The sequence below is a fragment of the Zosterops lateralis genome, assembly GCF_965231275.1.
Source record: "Zosterops lateralis genome assembly, chromosome: 10".
Taxonomy (NCBI): Eukaryota; Metazoa; Chordata; class Aves; order Passeriformes; family Zosteropidae; genus Zosterops; species Zosterops lateralis.
In genome coordinates this window covers 8,833,022-8,852,458 of record NC_139770.1, presented here as the reverse complement: position 1 = coordinate 8,852,458, position 19,437 = coordinate 8,833,022, and the positions used below count along the sequence as shown (strand labels likewise).

The following is a 19,437-nucleotide window of genomic DNA, read 5'->3' as shown; positions in this document are numbered from 1 at the left end:
CCGAACGGCGCCGGTGCCAAGCGCGCCCACTCACCTCGTGACTCCGCACGGGGTGCACGGCGGCGGGACGGGAGGGGACGGCAGGCGTGGCTGCCGGGACGGGGCGTAGCCGTGCGGACCCCGGCCTCCCCCGGGACGCGCGGGGCTCGCCCCGCCCCGCCACGTGACCGCAGCGGGCGCGGCGTCGGCGCAACGTGCGGCGGGGGGCGGGGCCCGGCGCGGCTCCGGGCGTGGCGGCCCCGCCCCCGCGCGCCCCTCCCCCGCGGCGGCGCCGGGCGCGCGGCCCCGCGGCCCCGCCCCCCTGCGCGCGGCGCGGCTCCGGAAATGGTCGTGCTGCGCTGCGCTGCGGCTGCGTCGGGCCGCGCGCGCTGAAGGAGACTGAAGGTAACGGGCGGGGGCGGGGCGGGCGCGCGCCCCGCGGGGGGGGGGGGGGGGCGCCGGTACCGGGGCCGCGCGTGCCGCCCCGTTCCCCCCGCCCCCACTTTCCCCGGGCTTCGCTCCGCCGGGCCTTGTCGCGCCGCCGCCGCCGCCACCACGTGGGTGCCGCCCCGCCGCCGCCGCCGCCACCCCCTTCCCACGCCCCGTCCCGTGCTTCGTTCCGCTGCGGCGCCGGGCTTCATTCGCCCCGATGGTCCCCGTGATCCCGCGGCGGCGGCGTCGGTCCGCGCCCACGTGCCGGCCGGTGCGCCCCGCCGCCGCCGCCGCCGCCGCACACGTGCTCCCGGCGCCTAGGCCCGGCGCCGCCGCCGCGTGTGCTGCGAGCCCTGCCGCCCCCGCCCCGCCGCGCCCGTCCTCCCGTGCCGCCGCCGGTGCCCGCGGGGCCGCGGTTGCGGCCGGCAGTGACACGTGTCCTTGGCAGAGGCCACCGCCGCCGCGGGGGGGAGCGGGGCCGCCGGATGCCGCACCGGGCACCGCACCGCGCCCTCCCGCCGCCGCGATGGTGGTGCCGCCGCCCCGGGACGGAACCGGCCGCAGTCGCCGGTTTGGCCGCCGCCCCGGCCTGGGGGCGAGGCCGCGCTTGGGCCTGGCGGGGCCGGCTGCTCTCGGGCCACCGCCGCGGCCTGTCCCAGCCCCGCCGTCGGTAATCCTCGCCTTGTCCCCCACTCCCCCGTGCGTTTCCACCTCCCCGAACTGCTGATCCGGTCCCCCGGCCCCTCACTCGGGCCGAGCTGGGCCTTCCCGGACCCCCCCCCCGAGCAGGGACTCCCCGCCCCGTCGGCGGGCCCAGCACAGGCCGCGGCCCGGCCGCTCGGCGACTCCGATTACAAACAGCCGCGGCAGTGCCCCGTTGTTCCCCGGGACGGAACCCGCATTCCCCGGTCTCGCTGGGCTACCCGGGCCAGCGCGAAGTCGGGGTCGGGCCGGGCTCCCCCCGCGGGGCCCGGTCTGATCTCTCGTTCTCTCTCTCTCTTCCCCCCCTCCCCCCCTCCTCTCTCCCAGTCAGTCGGATGAACGGTCTCTGCAGGCCCGCTCAGCCGGCCCAGGTTTTTCCCGCGGGGGGGTGAGTATCCTACTTCCTCCCGGTTGTGTCTGGCAGAGGAGACCAGGTCTGGCTGTCCCCGGGTGTCCCTGTCCCCTGTGAGACAATCCTCCCCCTCTGTTTTGGGGTGATTGGTCTCAAGGCCTAGCTAAGCTGGCTCAGCTATGGGCTGTCTGTGCCAGGCGCTTGGGATCCCGGTGAAAAGGGGCCCGGGGGAGCGCTGTGGGGTGCAACCCAGCCCCTGCCGCCTCCTGAAACCCTGGTAGGGCCCATCTCCACTGGGGTTGTGGCTCGGGGGATCCCTATGATGGGGTGGCACCCCCATACCAAGGTGCAGCCCAGGGGAGATTTGGGTTCCCGATTTCCCAGTGTTGGTGGGACGTGTCTGGCAGTGCCCGCAGCGGGGCCGGGGGCCGGCAGTGCTGACGCGTCCTGGCGTCAGATTACAGGAGGCACCAGGGCTGCTCCCTTGGGTGTCTGGCTGGGAACGGGCTTGCAGGGTGCCATGGGGTGCAGGGGACCCCCGGCAGTGTGGGGGGTACCGCCTCTCTTTCCTGCCCCGGCGGCCTTTGCACTGGGGCGGGGAGAGCAGCACTGGCTGCCAAGTCCTTCCTGGGACAGCCGGGAGGGTGTGCGGGCTGCCTGGGTGCCGGTGGTGGTGGGGGGCTACAGACTCCCCTGGGCAGGGCAGTGGGCAGGAGTGTCAGTGGCACGGGGGGACGTGGGAGCTGCTCCCTGCCTTCCCTGGTAGGCGTTTGTGGTGTACTCTGGGGACCCGGTGCCACCGGCAGGAACAGGTTTGGCCGGCCGGGGGAAGCGCTTAGTAGGTCAGCCGGGGTGGAGCTGGGCACGGCTGACGCCAGAGTGCCGCCGGCCCACCCAGCCCCCCGGAGTTAGTGGTGGCCTAGGTGCTGGCACTAAATTGTGGGCACTGGTGACCACTTTTTTTTAGGGCCCAGACAGGCTTTGTGGGGTCACCTTGGATGGCTCAGTAGTGCTGGTGGGCATGGCTGGGTTTGGGGCATGATGGGGGGCTCTGCTCTGAAGGGTGTGAGGATCTGCCCACGCTGGGTGACTTTGCAGTACCTACCCCATCTTACCTGTGGCCCAGTGGAGCAGGAGGGGATGGCTAGGGGTCCGTGCCTTGGTGGGATGCTGTCTGTGGGGCATGGCTGATGCCTGGCTTTACACTGGTAGGCTGTGGGTCTGCAAATTTGGAGATTTCAGGGCTGATGTGGATGGGGGACAGATGTTTAGGGTGCTGCCATCTCCAGCTTATGCCCACTGTCCCTGTTCCTGCAGATAGCGAGGGGATCCTTATGCACAACCCCATGAAATGAACAAAGCTCCACAGCCCACAGGAGGAGCCCCGACTGCCCCACACCCTGCCCCTTCTCCCGGACTGCCGCAGGTAACCGTCCCCTGCAGAGTTGGGGGACCCAGCTTTGCCTCCCCAGTTGGTGCCGGGGGCAGCGGTACCATCTCTTTCCCTCCCTGCTTTCTTCCAGCCGACGTTCCCACCTGGTCAGACGGCACCTGTGGTTTTTAACCCGGCACCGACCTCACAAATGAATACGCCTTCCCAGCCGCGCCAGGTAAGGATTTTGCCCAGGGCTGGAGAGAGCGATAAGGAGTATCCAGCAGCTTTCTGCTTCCTGGCTGTGTAGCCCACACCATCTTGGGACCCAGGGGTATTAGAAGCAATGTGGTGCCCCTTGGGGCTGGTGTGTGCCTGTGAAGGGGGAAATGAGCCCATGATCTGGACCACGACTGCCACCTGAGGACCTCTTGGCCCTGGGGTGGGGGGGCAGGCACCTCCAGTGAGGATGCCCATGGAGTGACTGCTCTTCTCTCCTTCCTTCCCCTGCCCCAAACCTCCCTTTCCTCCTCTCTCAGTTTCCAGCAGGGCCTCGGGCTATTCACCAGCAGGTACTAACCCGCTTCCCCTGCCCTGCATGCTGTACACCCTTCCCTGACACTGCACAGAAACACCCACCTTGGGCATGAAGGGACTGGGGAGCATGTGGGGATCCTGGAGTCTGGGGACAGACTGGTCTGGGGAAAGTGCAGGATGCCTGCTCAACTTTGGGTAGGTTTCTCTGCAGTGTCTCCTCAGTTCCCTCCTTGCATGAAGCCTGCAGCATGTGGCTGTGCCTGTGCTAACTCTGGCCCAGGCTGTTGTTTCTGCCTGTGCCCTTCCTCATCTTCCTTTTCCTCCCTGCTTTGCTTGGTCTCCCAAGGCCCTGCAGTGGCGTGCAAGGCTCTGGACCTCCATCAGCCCTCTTGTGTGGAGGAGCTGCTGGGGACAGATCTGGTGACATCCTTGGCTGTGCTGTCTGGGAGCTCATCAGACCCATCCCTGCCTCTTGGGAGGTCCCTATAGGGGACCTCAGTATATTTGGGATGTGGGCACAGGGCTCCCTGGTCTCTTGTCTCTTCCTCTGCTATCCCTGTCCCAGTGCCAGTAACTCCTGTCTCTCTCTTTCCCCCTTTCCCTCTGTATGCGTGCGCTTGCTAACAGGGAGGATTCAGGTCTCTTCAGGTAACACTTTCTCCTTGCCCTGGGGGTGTGTGCGTGGACCCTTCCTTGCCCACTCATCACTGGGCTGGAGCTGCTGCTCCCGGGGATGCTCTTGCCCGGCAAACAGGCTGGGTCGGGATGAACGCCATTGGCCAGGGTGGGAATAGGGAGCTCCACATGTTGTCCGGCTCCGGCATGGCGGGACTACAGGTCCCAGCATTCACTGCGAGCGCCCGGAGCCGGTGCAGAGCACGCTGGGACCCGCCGCTGCTGAGCTGCGTGCGGCCGTGGCCGGCCCCGGGCGCTGGAGCTGCCGGCCCCCGGAGGGCTGGGCCGGGGCCGCCCCGGGCATGAGCTGGGTCGGGTGGACCCAGGCGGCCCCGCAGGTGCGTGGGGACAGGATGGTGCCACGGTCGGGGGGGGGCCTTGGGGGCTGCCGAGGTGGTGCTGCATCCTGGTAGAGTGGGGGGGGCTGGTGTCTCCCCCCATGTGTGGTGGTGGCAGGCAAAGGTACTGGAGCTCCTGACGCTGTGTCCCATCTCTCCCCAAGCATTTCTACCAGAACAGGGCACAGCCTCCTGCCAGTGCGTCCCGTGTGCAGAGTAACACGACGGCTCGGCCCGGCCCTCCTGCCCATGTATATCCAGCTGCTTCCCAGGTGATGATGATACCCTCCCAGATATCCTACACACCTTCCCAAGGAGCCTATTACATTCCCGGACAGGTGAGGGCTATGCTTTGGACTCTGTTGGGGGGAGGGAGCGGGGGGGGTGTGCATTGGGATGGGCACCGGTGGGAGGTGTTGCCTGGGCTTGGAGTCCGGGTCTGTTTTGGGATGGTGGAAGGGGTCCTGAGGCTCTGAGCACCCACTGATTTGAGCAGGGTGCTGCCTCTGTAGAGAGGCGGCAGGCAGTACTGGTCCCCTCCCCAACAGTTCCCTGAGGCACCTGGTGTCTACTCTGCCTGTGTCCTGCTCTCTGCCCTGGTGTACAACTAGTTCACAGGCAGGTTTGGGGTTACATCTGTTTTGGGGGTATGTCCGTGCCCTGCAGGGAGTATAACTGATTTTTCTTCTTTTTTCCCATTGCAGGGTCGCTCCACGTATGTTGTCCCGACCCAACAGTACCCGGTCCAACCTGGCGCCCCTAGTTTTTACCCTGGAGCCAGCCCCACAGAGTTCGGGACTTACGGTACAGACAGAGGGGTTGCTCCACTTCCCAGTGCTCTTTCAGCAGAACAACACTTCCCAGCACTTCCCTGTTTATTGCTCCCCTGCCTCTGGCCTCTGTGCATCCCTCTGAGCTGAACACAGCTCACTGTTACAGGCTGTTTTGGGGGACAGTTGCTTGTTGCCCAGCAGCACATCATGTCCCACTGGTCCATTTGCACCAGTCCATTCACCCCTGTCCTTTTCCAAATTGGGACTGTTTAATATTTAACTCTGCTGGCGGAGGGCTTGGGCAGACTTTATCCCCTGCTCCCCCTTACTTGCAGTCAAGGTGGTGAGCAGTTCAGTGCTTGGTGACCCCCCTCAGCTCCTTCTCCCCAGGAGCTGAGCCGGGGTACTCCGTGCCTGCCCCCTCCTGGTGCTTGGGGAGTGTGATGTGAGCAGCCCCTCCTCCTTCCCCCTGCTCGCATGTGGCCACCCGGGCTGTGACTATATTTAGGCTTGGTTGGTCCCGGGAGGCCCAGCAGACACAGAAATGTGAGCCGAGGCCTCCGGCCTGGCCCCGCACAGCAGCAAAGCATAACCAGGGCAGAAATGGGCTTCTCCTGAGCCAGGTACGTGCCCGGCCTCCCTCCCTCTTGTCTCAGGGCCTAGCCAGCTCCTCAGAGGAGGGAGGTAGCCCCTGGCAGTGGCTGTCTCCTGTACTTGGGCCAGGACACTGCTGTACTTTTGTGCACAGCCCTGGGACATGCTCTGGGTATCTCTTTGAGGTTCCAGGATGGGTGTGCCCCCAACCTCTGCTTTGAGGCTGCTGTGGCTCTTCCTGCAGAAGCTGGCAGCAGCTTGCCTGTTGCCCACAGGATTAGTAGGGTGACCCGGCATGATGTGCCCCTTGACAAATGAATGAGATCGGGTCTCCTGTCTGGTCCTCAGGGCTAGGCAGCTCAGGGTCTCCTTCCTTCCCTGCATGCCTGGCGTGTGAGGCCCATTCAGCGTCCCTGAATGTCCCCTGAGCAAAGGGAGGGTCCCTGACTCAGGGATGAGGCAGTCACCAGAGCACCTTGGTTGACTTCCAAGGACAGTGCAGTGGGGAAGGTGCTGGAGCTAGAGGGGGCCAGGACCCAGCTGTGCCTATCCCAACACATGCATATCCCTGTGGCACTGCTCCGGGGTGATGCTAACAGATACCCCGGGAAGAGTGGAGCACCTCTTGAGGGCTGTGCCAGCCCTGGATGGGGTCCAACTCTGCCTCTGGTCCTCAGCACAGCTCCTTCCTTGTGGGCTGGGCTTGCTCCCCATGCAGCCTGAGCCCCTCAGCCTGGGTGTGAATGGAGGCCTCCTGGTGCCGCCCTTGGGCTGGTGCTGGCCCAGGGGAGATAAGGGTGCAGGCAGGAAGGCGGCCGCCTGCAAAGCCAGGACGCCTGTACCTGACATGGCTGAGTGTCCAGGCAGGGCTTTTGGTGGCGTGGAGCTGGTGGGCACGGTGGATGCCTGCAGGGCCTGGCTGGGCGTGGGGGTGGCGCGGGGACGCTCTCTGCTTCACAGGGAAGGAATTCAGTCAGGCCTGTCAGGCGAGTTGGGACAATCCAGGCCGGATGCGATGGGGGTTCGCTGCAGATCGGCAAGGGCTCTCTGGGCTCCTGACAGACCCCTGTGTTTGGGAGATCAGGGAGTCTTCAGGACGGGCTTGGAGGATCTGAGTTGGCTCGTCTGACGCTCTCTCCTCTCCTTCAGCGGGTGCGTATTACCCGGCGCAGGGGGTGCAGCAGTTCTCAGCGGGGGTCCCCACTGCCCAGGTCATTGTGAGCCAGCAACCACCGATTCCCCCAAAACGAGAACGCAAGACGGTAAGGAGCCATCTGCCTCCAGGCATGGGGGTACTCATGTGCAGGAGGGGGATGGTGTCAGCCCCAGGTGGTGGTGGTGTGTGGGATGGGATGTGGTTCTTTTCTGTGCCAGGGAAAAGGCACAGGGCTGTGTCTCCATAGGCTGGAGGGCTTAGCAAGGGAACTGGGGTGCACGGTGGGTGCTGGCGACCTTGGCCGTCCCGGCGGGCAGCATTGTGCTGAGTCACGGCTCCCGGGAGGGCGGGGGTGCCGCGGCTGCCAACTGCTGTCTGCTCCCGGAGATGCCGGTGCTCAGAGGCCTCGCATGGGGCCTATTTATAGTGAGGAGCCGGGTGGCTGCCGGCATGGCCCCGTGATGGGGTGCAGGGGTTGCCGCTGGGGAGTGGCGTGCTGGCATTTCCTCATCAGTGATGGTTTTGAGCTCTGCACTTGGTGTTTGGGGAGCAGGTCGTGTTCAGAAGGTAGAGAGGACAAGACTCCTGGCTGCACTTTGTCCTGGCACTGTATTCCCAGGCAGACCCACTGGTACCCCTCCAGCCACCCCCCAACACAGTGCCCTGTAGCTCGTGCTGCACTCATGACAGACCTGGGGCAAGTGAGGCTCTGGGCCTATAGGGTGTACCTGGGGTGGCACAGAGCTCGCTGTGATTTCTGTGTGCTGAGGCTAGTCCCCTGTATTGTCCCCAAAATGAGGGGGGGTTCTTGCAGCCCCTGTGCCAACACAGTGATGCCTTGGAGCCCCCTGACTTTTGGAGATGGGCACTGGCCTGGCAGCCTGCTGGCTCCAGCTGCCTGTTGTGATGGCTTGCAAGGCACTGGAACAAGTCAATGTCTGTGGGACACTTTGTCCTGTGTGAGGGGATGTGGCAGCCACTGGTCCCCAAACTAGGCATGGCTAGGACAGGCAGTGTAGTGAATGAAACTCCCTTTTCCCTTTGGAGAAGGGTGTCCTGGGGGTGTTGGGCTCAGGGAAGGGGGGTGGCCCATGTGTTGTGTCCTGCACCCTGCCAACAGCTTCCCCACTCTGCTCTGATTCTTGGACAGATCCGAATACGAGACCCCAACCAAGGTGGCAAAGATATTACAGAAGAAATTATGTCTGGAGCAAGGACCTCATCCACCCCCACCCCTCCACAGGTAAGTGGACTCTGACATTCCAGCTGGGGCAGAAGGAAGTGGATGTGGCCCTGTTCAACTCCCTCTTTGCCCCCTCAGGCTGGAAGCGGTTTGGAGCCCCAGGCCAATGGAGAGACCCCACATGTAGCAGTTATTGTCCGGCCCGGTAAGTGTCCCTGCCCAGGCTGGGTGTGCCAGCTGGCATGGCTGCAGCAAGGTTCCCTGGTGATGGCACTTCAGGATGTGAAATGGCAGTGCCACTGTTCCTTGGTTCTCCTGAGGGTTGTGGGGTCAGAGGCCACCCCTTCATACCTGGGGATCTGTGTCCCCTTGTTGGATCCAGGAGAGTTCATGGAGGCTGTATACTCACCTCAGCTGTCCCCTGGGCACTGGAGGACCCTCTGTTGTCCCCAGCAGCCATTTGTGATGTGGCTTGGCAAATCCGTCCCTATCTCTCCTGAAGATATAGGGATCTGGGGAGGAATGTGGGATGGGCAGAGGATCAGAGAGTCATTCGTTAATGCCATTCACCTTGCAGATGACCGCCCGAAGCCCGCGCTGGTGGTGAGCAAGCCTGTCTCCCTGGAGCCCAGCAAGTCGGCATCCCCGTCGCCTCCCCCTCCCCTGATCCCCGAGGTGGAGCCCGTGGTGCTCTCACCTGTGACGCTGGTGCCAATGGAGCCTCCCGTGGACACAGACACAAAAGCGGAGCAGGGCGAGGCGCCACCTGACCCGCAAAAGACGTTAAGCGCCATCACTACAGTGCCAGGGGCTGCAGAGCTGCCCCTTGTGCCCCCGCCCAGCATGGACACGGTGGCTGTGGAGGAAGAGGAGGAGGAGGTTGCTGTTCCCCTCCCAGAGCCCAGCCCACAGGAGCCTGTGCCCCCCGAGGTGCTGCCGGTGCCCGTTGTTCCCTCGATGCCAGCCGTGCCCCTGGTGCCGGCTGCGCCGTCGCCGCCACCCGTTGTACCACAGGCCCCTGAAGCGCCCGCCAAACCCGCCTCCCCCAGCCCTCCACCGCCCCGGGAAGAGCCCTGCCCCAAACCCACTGCTGAGGCCAATGGGGTTTTGGAGGAGACGCCTGAGACAGTCCCTGAGGCGCCCGTGTGCCAGCCAGTGCCGGTCTCTGAGCCGGTGTCTGTGCCCACCCTGGACTCCCCCACTGCCCAGCCTGAAGAGCTGCCTCTACCCAATGGGACAGAGGGCACCAGCAAAGTGGAGCCGAGTGAGGAGCAGCCCGAGTCGGATGTCAGCCCCATCTCAGAGCCTGAGGAGCCAGCCCAGCCTGGCACCCCTGCCTCCCCACCTGCAGAGGAGGAGGAGGAAGAGAGTGAAGGCCCTGGTGAGACCCAGGAGCGAAGCTTGAGCCCAGCCCCTGCCCCTTCACAGATCTCGGAAGCGACAGCACAAGGTTGGGAATGCTGGGCTGTAAGGTGCCCCAGGGTGGGTGTTGGGTGATGGGAGGCATCACATGGGTGTAGTGCTCGGCACGAGGTATTAGGGAGGACGTTGGAGAGGGGGATGTGGTTAGGGATACAGGATGTGTGGGTGTGGGATGCTGAAAGGGACAAGGTGCCTCTGGATGGTGGGACCAGGGAGGTGGCTGGGGGAGTACATCTATGTGGAGGCGTGGGTATAGAGGACTGCGTGCAAGGGATGTCATGGGGAATGGAAGTGCATTTTTTGTGATGCCCTACATCACTCTGATGTAGGTGTATCGGGGTTGTGTCTGAGAATTGTCCCCAGTCATTGAGAAGACTGGGAAGTGGAGGATTGGCAGAGAAGATTTGGGGCATGCTGTGTAAGGGTATGCAAGAATACAGGGGTGCTTGGGGAAAGTGGGGTGCCCTGGGGATGTGTTGGGGTTTCTCTTTTTTTCTTTAAGCATCCCACATAGACAGGAGTGTTGGGGTTACATAGGAGTGATGAGGAAGATGGGTTCGCAGGATGTGTTTATAGAGTGCCTTGGGCAGGGATACAGGGGTGCTCTAGGAGGGCAACCTGAGGGCAGATACGTTTCTGGGGAGCACGTCTGTATGGGATGGTTTAAGGGGTGCCAGGGAGTGGAGTGTGTATGGAAACAGGTTTGTATGGGAGTGTCCCTGTAAAGGCTGCCTGTAGAGCAGTGTGGGTGTCTGCAGGGCTCCTCTCACAGGATGGGGAGCACACTAGTGCTGTACACCACACTAGGGCAGTGGTCTGGATGGGAGACTTTGAGGCATGTGATAAATTGGAATGTGTTTGGGGATGGGGGCTGTAATGGGGTGGCAGGACTGCATCCCTGTGGCTCTATCTTGAAGCTTGCTGGTGTTATTGTAGCCTTGCTGGTGACCCCGTAGCTGGTGTCAGGGTACTGGGGATTGGGAGGGTTCCTGTCTTTGACCTTCCTGCCTCTCCTCCCAGTCGCCATGTCAGTGCCAAAGAAGAAACGAAGGATGAAGGAGCTGAACAAGAAGGAGGCAGTAGGTGATTTGCTGGATGCCTTTAAAGAGGTGAGTGTCCCGGGAGTGTCTGGGGATCATCCTGTGTCCCATCTCCTGTGATGAACTCTGCTTTGTGCCATCGTGTCTGGGCCACTGATGCTCTGTGATGGTAATGAGGATCTGAGGCGAGGTGGACATCCAGGAGTGGGGTGAAGGGGACAGGACCAGGCTCGTTTGGGTGACTGCTGTCCCTGTCCCCTTAATGCAGTCTCAGACCGGTGATAGTGCCTCGGAGGTGGAGAACAAGCCCCCCACGTCTGCCCCTGCCAGTGAAGCAGAGGACGTGGCTCCTGCCCGTCCACAGGAAGAGTCAGAAGAGACATGGGAGGAGAAGGAAGACAAGTTGGCCCCGGAGAAGGGCAAGGCTGCTGGCCAGAAGTATGGCTACAAGGAAGGTGAGCTATGCCTGGGCACAGTCCTCTGCTGGCAGCCACCACCTCTCGACCCAGCAGTGGGGAAGGTGTGGGTGGCATGGTCCTGCTGTCCTAAATTTCACATTTTCCTCCCATCTTGTCCCCAAACTTGGTCTGAGGTGAGGAACAGAGTTCCCAGCACAAGGGTCCTAGCAGGAGGCAGGGAGCTGGTGGCATAAGTGTTCTAAGCATGCACAGTTAATGCTCATGGTGTACCGGGCTGGGGCAGTTCTGTGGTTGTCTACATCTCACCTCGCTTGACCCTGTGTGGACCCAGACCCACTACAGCTCAGGGTGGAGAATATGGCACAGGCCATATTCAGAGTGTCTCTGTTGCCCTTCACTACAGAGCAATGGAAGCCACTAAACCCTGAGGAGAAGAAGCGATATGACCGGGAGTTTCTGCTGGGCTTCCAGTTCATCTTTGCCAGCATGCAGAAACCTGAGGGACTGCCCCAGATCACAGATGTGGTGCTGGACAAGGTCGGTGCGGCCCTGGAAATGGGGGAATTGTGGGTGGTGGTTAGGTGGGGTCTGGCTCTTTGTGCCTTGTGAAGGTGGGGGAGGGACTTCCTATTGTGCTCAGGGTTCTATTGCAGCATCTGCAATGACCCTTGAGCCTGGGTTTGGTGGGTGTGGGGGGACCTCTGGGGCCTTTTTTCCAGTTCCTTGTCCCGGCACTGAGGCTGGGGGATGGATCCGTCCCGCTCCTCTGCCCCCGGGCATCCTCAGCCGTGTGTACCTTCGCAGGCCAACAAGACCCCACTGCGGGCAATCGACCCCATCCGCCTCAGTGGCATGAACTGCAGCCCTGACTTCACCCCCTCCTTCGCCAACCTTGGCAGGCCTGTCATGGGCAACCGAGGCCTGGTGAGTATCTCCTTGCTTCATTCCTGCCATCCTGATCTGCCTCTCTGATGATCAAGCTTTCGAGCCGCTGTGTCTGGGCCACTGATGTCCATGATGGAATTGAGGATCTGAGTAGGCGTACTGGGGACTTCTGGGAGCCAGCTGACGTGGTCCCAGAGCAGAGAGCTGAGTTTCTTCTCCACGTGTCAGCCCTCAGGATTGGGTCCCCGCCGCTCCCAGCAGAACCAGAGGAAGGAGCCCCGCAAAATCATTGCTACTGTGACCCTCAATGAGGATGTCAAGCTGAACAAGGCCGAGAAGGCCTGGAAACCCAGCAGCAAACGTGCTTCCGAGGAGGAGGATCCTGAGAATATCAAGACACAGGTGAGAGCTGCAATGGGCAGGCAGTCAGAGGGCCTGGGGGAAGGGTGCCCAGCTCTTGCTGACTGTGCTGCCCTTGCAGGAACTGCTCCGCCGTGTCCGCAGCATCCTCAACAAGCTGACGCCCCAGATGTTCCAGCAACTGATGAAGCAGGTGATGGAGTTGTCCATCGACACGGAGGAGCGGCTCAAGGGCGTCATTGACCTCGTCTTCGAGAAGGCCATCTCGGAGCCAAACTTCTCTGTTGCCTATGCTAACATGTGCCGTTGCCTTATGGGGGTGAGCAGAAACTGGGCAGTCTCCTGCTGAGTGGGCAAGGCTTTTTTGGCCATCTCACTTGAGCTTAGTAGTGTGCAGGTCCTTCCATGAGGAGTGGGGAAACTGGGGTATGTGGATGGAAGACCAAGTTCAGAGTCTCAGGAGGGCATCACACTGTTGTAGAGTGGCTTTTCCCTGATTTAAGTAGTGCCAGCTTATTTGCCCAACTTTTGGGGGAGACACAACTTATGCTCCTTTTCTGGGTTGTCCCTCTCCCTGCAGCTTAAAGTGCCCACAACAGACAAGCCCACAGTGACTGTGAACTTCCGCAAGTTGCTGCTCAACCGCTGCCAGAAGGAGTTTGAGAAGGACAAGGATGACGACGAGATCTTTGAGAAGCGGCAGAAGGAGATGGATGATGCCAGTGCTGTGAGTTGGGGTGGGAGTCTTGGCTGAGGGCTGGCATGGATGTCCTTGGAGTGGCTCTAGACACTGAATTGGCTGCTGGGCTTTTCTTACAGCCCGAGGAGAAGGCACGTATGAAGGATGAGCTGGAGGAGGCGCGGGATAAGGCCCGACGACGATCCCTGGGCAACATCAAGTTCATTGGAGAGCTCTTCAAACTGAAGATGTTGACGGAGGCCATTATGCATGACTGCGTGGTGAAGCTGCTCAAAAACCACGATGAGGAGTCTCTTGAGTGCCTTTGCCGCCTGCTTACGACTATTGGCAAGGACTTGGACTTCGAGAAAGCCAAGGTACTCCTTGCCTTGCCCTGCCTTGCCCTTCCCTTGCCTTTGGGAGGAATGTGACCATGGCTTTGTCCCTCTATAGCCCAGGATGGACCAGTACTTCAATCAGATGGAGAAGATCATCAAAGAGAAAAAGACGTCATCCCGAATCCGTTTTATGCTGCAGGATGTGATTGACCTAAGGCGGGTAAGGTTCATGGAATGCAATTGCCTGAGGACTGTCCTCCATCCGCTGCTTGGTCCCTTGGAGCTGCTGGCCTGTGTCCTCTGAGTGCCAGCAATCCATGTGTCCCTCTAGGGGAGAGGTGGGTATGTGAGCTGTGGCCAGCCCCAGAGACACCATGTTAGCCTGTGCCATTGGTTATCATGGTAGTGGTAGTGGGCACACAGTAACTGGCGGCTGTTTAATGCAGGGAGGCTCTGGAAACTGAGCCTTTTTGTGCCAAAAGCTGCCACAACACATGGAGAGCAGTGATGGCTGAGGCGGGAGACCAACCTGAGACTTTCAGAGTGGCATGGCTGGGAAGAGGAAATGCCTTTCCCTCCATCTTCCAGCCATCTCAGTTCTCTCTTCCCTCCTTCCCTGCGCTCTGCAGAGTAGCTGGGTGCCGCGGCGAGGAGACCAGGGCCCCAAAACCATCGATCAGATCCACAAGGAAGCAGAGATGGAGGAGCATCGGGAACACATCAAAGTGCAGCAGCTCATGTCAAAGGACAAGAGGAGAGGACCCCCTGGGCCATCCTCCAGTGGTGAGTGCCTGGGCTTGGGAGCACTTGAATTTGCCAGGGGTGGAATTCTCCTGCTGGACTCTGCTCAAGGCTGGTCTGCACCTTACGACTGTCCCTCTTATGCTCAGGGCGCAGTAGCCTGGTTGCAGATGATGGCTGGAACACGGTGCCCATCAGCAAGGGCAACCGGCCCATTGACACCAGCCGGCTAACGAAGATCACTAAGGTGAGGCTGGGGGTGTGGTGTGACAGCCGAGCCAACTGCCTGGCCTAGATGTTGCCTTGGTGGGAGGATCAGGTCTGACTCTCTCTCTCCACCTGCAGCCTGGATCCATTGACTCCAATAACCAGCTCTTTGCTCCGGGTGGGCGGCTGAGCTGGGGCAAAGGCAGCAGCGGAGGGTCTGGCGCGAAGCCTGCAGATTCAGGTAGGCACTGTGGAACTGGCGGGGTGCTGTGGGACAGAGTGGGAGGGATGATCCTTCCCCTGGCAGTTCCTCTACCAGGGAGTTGCCGAACTCTGAGACTTCCCTCTTTTCACGTCCAGCATCTGATTCAGGGCGACCAGCCACGAGCACCTTGAACCGCTTCTCAGCGCTCCAGCAGTCAATGCCTGCCGAGAGCCAAGAGTCCCGTCGTGTGGTGCAGAGGTGAGGAGCCAGGCCTGCCTTGGTGGATGGGTGTGTGGGGGTGAGGGAGAACCCCTGATTCAGGCTTTTGGTAGATCAGTGTATAGGCAAGTTATGGTATCTGGACTTGCCCTGTGACAAGATGGGGCATTGAGGGAGCTCAGAGTCAGTGGTGAATCCTTGTGGCAAGGAAGGTTGACCTCGCCCTGGGTGTCCTCCCTGTTGTTTGGCACTTGGGTGGCCATCCCCAGGTGCTTGGTCTGGCCTGGGGGTCCTTGGATAGACATTAATGAGCAAGAGTGGGAGGTCCCCAAAGAGAGCTGGAGTGTGATGAGCTCAAAGAGAGACGGAATTTGGATTTGTTCAGGAGAAGAGGAAAACAAAGGGGAGCTTTGCCACAGGCTGTGTCAGAAGGAAGGTGTGAGTAGGACAAAGGCAGGCACTGCTCAGCCATGCCAAGGAGCTGAGTAAAAGGAAAAGGGTATGAGTTGGAATGGGGGAGAAATAGGGAAAAAGTTTTCCTTCAAGGATGGTCAAGTGCTAGAAGAGATGGGGACTGGAGTGGCACAGCCTTACCTTACAGAGCTCTACAGTCAGGGGGCGGGGAGGGTGTTGATGGGCTCTTTACACTGTGTGCATCTTTCTCTCCCTCAGGAGCAGCTCCAGCCGTGACAGGTCAGAGAAGGCTGGGGACAGAGGGGACCGGGAGTCACGTTCGGAGAAGGGCAGTGACCGTCTAGAGCGTCCTGACCGGGCAGAGAGAACAGACAGGAACAGATCTGCCCTCACCAAGAGGAGCTTCAGCAAAGAGACAGAGGACAGGAGCCGAGAACGGGAGAAGCAGGGTGGCCCTGAGGCCGTGCGCAAGGCTGCGAGTATGACGGAGGAACGGGACCGGAGCCGAGAGACCAGTGAGCTGGGGAGGATTGATATCCCAGGGTCTGGCTGTACCTGCAGCTCTGCCTGTCCCAGGTGATGCCTGATCTTTACCCTTTTATTGCAGTTAAACAAGAGCCAGCACCACCTGCAACATCCACCAAGCCTGCGCTGTCAGAAGAGGAACTAGAGAAGAAATCCAAGGCGATCATAGAGGAATACCTGCACATCAATGACATGAAGGTGAGAGAAGGGGGTGGCCAAGTACCCTAACACACCGTACATGTTCCCCTGAACATGTGCTTCCCTCCCTGTGTGCTAGCACTGTTGGGCAGGGTTCTGGTGGTGTCTGGATGTGGAAGGGGGGTAGCCAGAGCTGTCTGTAGGGCAGTACTGACCCCCCTTTTCCCTGCAGGAGGCCCTGCAGTGTGTGCAGGAGCTGGGCAGCCCCTCGTCGCTCTACATCTTTGTGCAAAATGGCATCGAGTCCACGCTGGAGAGGAGCACCATCTCCCGTGAGCACATGGGAGCCCTGCTCTGCCAGCTGGTGAAGGCAGGCACGCTCTCCAAGGAGCAGTACTACAAAGGGTGAGGGGCTGGGGCAGCCTGGCTTTGAATTTGGCCCTGCCTTGTGTAGGACTCAGCACTGAGACATCCTGAGGTCCCTCCTAGTCAAGGGTATGGGGACTGCTGGATCCCAACAGCTCCTTCTGCTCTTCAGGCTGCGGGAGATCTTGGAGATTGCAGAGGACATGGAGATTGACATCCCACACATCTGGCTATACCTGGCTGAGCTCATCACCCCCATCCTGCAAGAGGAAGGCATCCCCATGGAGGAGCTGTTCAGGTGAGGGCTGTGCTCCTCAGCAGGGCTGGCACAGGGGTGCCTCTTAGGGGCAAGTAGCTCACCCGAGTCTCTTGTGACCCACAGGGAGATCACAAAGCCCCTGGTGCCCATTGGGAAAGCCACCACGCTGCTGGTCGAGGTGCTGGGCTTGTTGTGCAAGGGCATGGTAAGTGCATGGGGCTTGTGTAGCTGCTGGTTGCTGTCTCAAGGACTAGCATCCTGCTTGGGGGCCAGGTGGGTGTGGGAATTGAACTCCCCTGCCACCAGAGAGGATGGTGAGGGGCATCTCTTCCAATGTCTGGGTCATGGGGCTGGTATGGCCAAACCACAGTATCTTCCTCCCTGGAGATGAAAGGGCATGGCATGCTAATGCTGGCTGTCTGTCCCACAGGGCCAGAAGACCGCAGGAAAGCTGTGGAGGGATGGGGGCCTGAGCTGGAAGGAATTCCTGCCTGAGGACCAGGATGTCAACAAATTTGTCACAGAGCAGGTGGGAGTGTGGTGACAGCGAGGGAGAGAGGTGGGCTGTGGGCGGACGTTGAGGAGTGTGAGTGAGGTGCTCCCCTGTGCTGCCTTCAACAACTCTGTCTGCTTCCCCAGAAATTGGAGTATACGATGGGGGATAGCTCAGACATGCCAAGCCGCAAGGAGCTGACCTCAGAGGAGCTGTGCAAGCAAATGGACAAACTGCTGAAGGAGAACCCGAACAACCAAAGAATATACGACTGGATTGAGGTGAGGATGGGGGCACAATGCCTGAGTGTCTGAAGGCTTCTTCCTAGCTCCCTCTCCAGCTCACAGTGCTGTACCCTTCCCCCTCCAGGCCAACCTGAGTGAGCAGCAGGTCTCGTCCAACACGTTTATCAGGGCCCTGATGACGTCTGTGTGCCACTTGGCCATTGTCTGTGAGTACCAGGGTGAGGTGGGAGTGGTGGAGGTTCCCCTGCCCGAGCTACCCCTCTCACACCCCGTCCTTTCCAGTTGAGAACCCGTACCGTGTGGATGCCATGGTCATCCACAACCAAGCCAAGCTGCTCCAGAAGTACTTGCGGGATGAGCAGAAGGAGCTTCAGGCACTCTATGCCCTGCAAGCCTTGGTGGTGAAGTTGGACCAGCCTCCCAGTGAGTATTGTGGGTGCCGATGGGCTGAGGAGGGAGTGGCAAATGTGTCCTCACCCCAGCAGGATGGCTGGTGGCTGGAGAACAGCAGAGGTTCCCCTTTGTGTCCCCAACCCAGACCTGCTGCGGATGTTCTTTGATGCTCTCTACGATGAGGACGTCATTAAGGAGGAGGCTTTCTACAAGTGGGAGTCCAGCAAGGACCCAGCCGAGCAGCAGGGCAAAGGGGTGGCTCTCAAATCGGTGACAGCCTTTTTCACCTGGCTCCGGGAAGCTGAGGATGAGTCAGACAACAACTGAGAGCAGCTGTGAGGAAGAGGAGGAGGAATGGGAGAGAGAGCGGGGCACCCTGGGGAGTGACTCCATCCCTTCCCACCCCTGGCCCCCATGGACTTGCTGATGCCAGGGCCGAGGGACCTGCTGTGCCCCTTGCAGCCCCCCTCTCTCTTTTTTTCAGTTCTCCTCTCTCTTCTTCCTCTGTCCTGGTTCTGTTTGTAAGGCCTGTACGAGTTTGTCACGATAATAAACAGATGCTGACTGAGGCGGTGGCTGCCATGGGTCCCCTTGGAGACCCTCCTCGCCCCCCTCCCAGCACAGGCACACCGGGTCTCTGGGAGTGGGGCAGAGCACCCCTGGATTCATGTCATGGAGAGGGGGGGATGGGATGGGGACATAATCTCTCCCCTCCTCTCCCTCCTCCTCTTTTTCCTCCCCCCTTCTTGATGAAATATAGAGAGATTATATATATATAAACTTATTAAATTTGGTTTGGGGACAGGAGCGTGATTTCTCCCCCTCCCCTGTCCTCTCTCTATTCCTCCGTCACTGCCTGGACCCCCTCCCCTCTATGGTTTTTAAATTTTAAATATAAATCATTCCCCCCCCAGCTCCTGCTCTGACACCTGGGGAGGGTGCCGGGGAGGAGGGGGGGTGGCCCCTTCTCTCTGGGCCAAGCCGAGTCCCCTCCACGACCCCAAAAGCCCCCATCCTCCTCCCAAACGTTTAAGGCCACAATTGGGCAAGCGACAGGGCGGCCCCCTCATCCGCGTCCCCTGTATTTATAGAGCGCCGGATGTGACGAGCCGCATGTGTAATTATTAAAACAAGGATTCAATTACTGGTCACGTGAATTTGTAAATAATTTTTTTTTTTTGCTCTTTTTTTTTTTTTTTTTTTTTTTTTTTTTTCTTTATGGAGTATTTAATTGAAAATTTAAAGGCATCTTTTCACCTTAAAACTGGAAATAAAAGAACATTGCTAAATAATGCCCCGTGTGCCGCTGTTGCCGCCCCACCCTCCCATGTCCCTTGTGCCTGGGCTGGTGTGGGAGTGCCAGCCTTGAGCATGGGCAAGGACCAGCCTACCTTGTCACTTCAAGGCAGGTAGGTACCACCCACTCCATGGCTGGAAGGGTGGCAAAGGTGTTAGATGTGCCTGGAGCCAGGCCCCTTGACCCTCCTTGCTGGCACTGCCCGGCACAGGGTCTCTGGAGGTGAAACAGCCACCCCTGCCAGCAGCCTTGCTGTGGAGCAGAGCCTGATGTCCCCAAATGTCTCTTCTCTCACAGGCATGAGTGGTGGAACCTGTGTGGTCTCCTCGGGGCAGGAGATGGGAGATGTGCCAGATTCTCCCTACACCTTCCAATGTGGGAGGGCATTTTTCTCTCAGCCCCCTCCTGGTCTCGTCTTGCAGCTGGAGTGGAGATGGGGCACAGCCGGGCCCTGCTGGGGTTCCCCTGTGGGGTATCCCTGCTGGGGACAGAGGCTGGTCCCCCTTGGGGCTGGAGACTGGTCTTTGCTGCCTTGGGCTGCCTCTTGCTGAGTCACCCTGGCCGTGGCCCAGAGGGTACAGAATAATTAACCGGAGGCTGTTCCCCAGATTAGAGACTGATCTGTCTGAGCTGCAGCCCTGGCATCACAAATGCTGGGAAGCAGTTGGCAGGGAAAAGGCCTCGGGATGAGGACTGGGC

At 60.3% G+C, this 19,437-nt stretch overlaps 1 protein-coding gene across 4 annotated transcripts; it reads left to right on the top strand.

Moving 5' to 3' along the window:
• Positions 1-306: 306 nt before the first annotated feature.
• Positions 307-18,585, top strand: EIF4G1 (eukaryotic translation initiation factor 4 gamma 1). 4 transcript variants are annotated; one of them, XM_083868192.1, is made up of 33 exons: positions 307-384; positions 1,441-1,501; positions 2,783-2,891; positions 2,989-3,075; positions 4,552-4,725; positions 5,092-5,191; positions 6,904-7,016; positions 8,061-8,153; positions 8,232-8,298; positions 8,671-9,543; positions 10,536-10,624; positions 10,824-11,010; positions 11,378-11,511; positions 11,779-11,898; positions 12,088-12,261; positions 12,341-12,538; positions 12,800-12,946; positions 13,039-13,275; positions 13,352-13,456; positions 13,866-14,019; positions 14,127-14,224; positions 14,323-14,425; positions 14,545-14,647; positions 15,281-15,537; positions 15,630-15,745; positions 15,918-16,090; positions 16,224-16,349; positions 16,434-16,515; positions 16,741-16,839; positions 16,950-17,084; positions 17,173-17,254; positions 17,331-17,471; positions 17,587-18,585. In XM_083868192.1, exons 3-33 carry the CDS (start codon positions 2,817-2,819, stop codon positions 17,766-17,768), a joined length of 4,824 nt encoding a protein of 1,607 aa, XP_083724318.1. In that variant the 5' UTR covers positions 307-384; positions 1,441-1,501; positions 2,783-2,816; the 3' UTR covers positions 17,769-18,585. The 4 variants fall into 4 exon arrangements, with proteins under 4 accessions (XP_083724318.1, XP_083724317.1, XP_083724316.1 ...); XM_083868191.1 differs by having other exon boundaries at positions 11,761-11,898; positions 14,557-14,647; XM_083868190.1 differs by having other exon boundaries at positions 11,761-11,898.
• Positions 18,586-19,437: the final 852 nt, after the last annotated feature.

Excerpts from the sequence above, each read along its gene's own strand:
- EIF4G1 (XM_083868190.1), top strand. The coding sequence starts at position 2,817 with ATGAACAAAGCTCCACAGCCCACAGGAGGAGCCCCGACTGCCCCACAC. Across the intron at positions 8,154-8,231 it reads CCACCCCCACCCCTCCACAG|GCTGGAAGCGGTTTGGAGCC; the intron begins GTAAGTGGACTC and ends TTGCCCCCTCAG. Across the intron at positions 12,262-12,340 it reads CTGAGAATATCAAGACACAG|GAACTGCTCCGCCGTGTCCG; the intron begins GTGAGAGCTGCA and ends CTGCCCTTGCAG.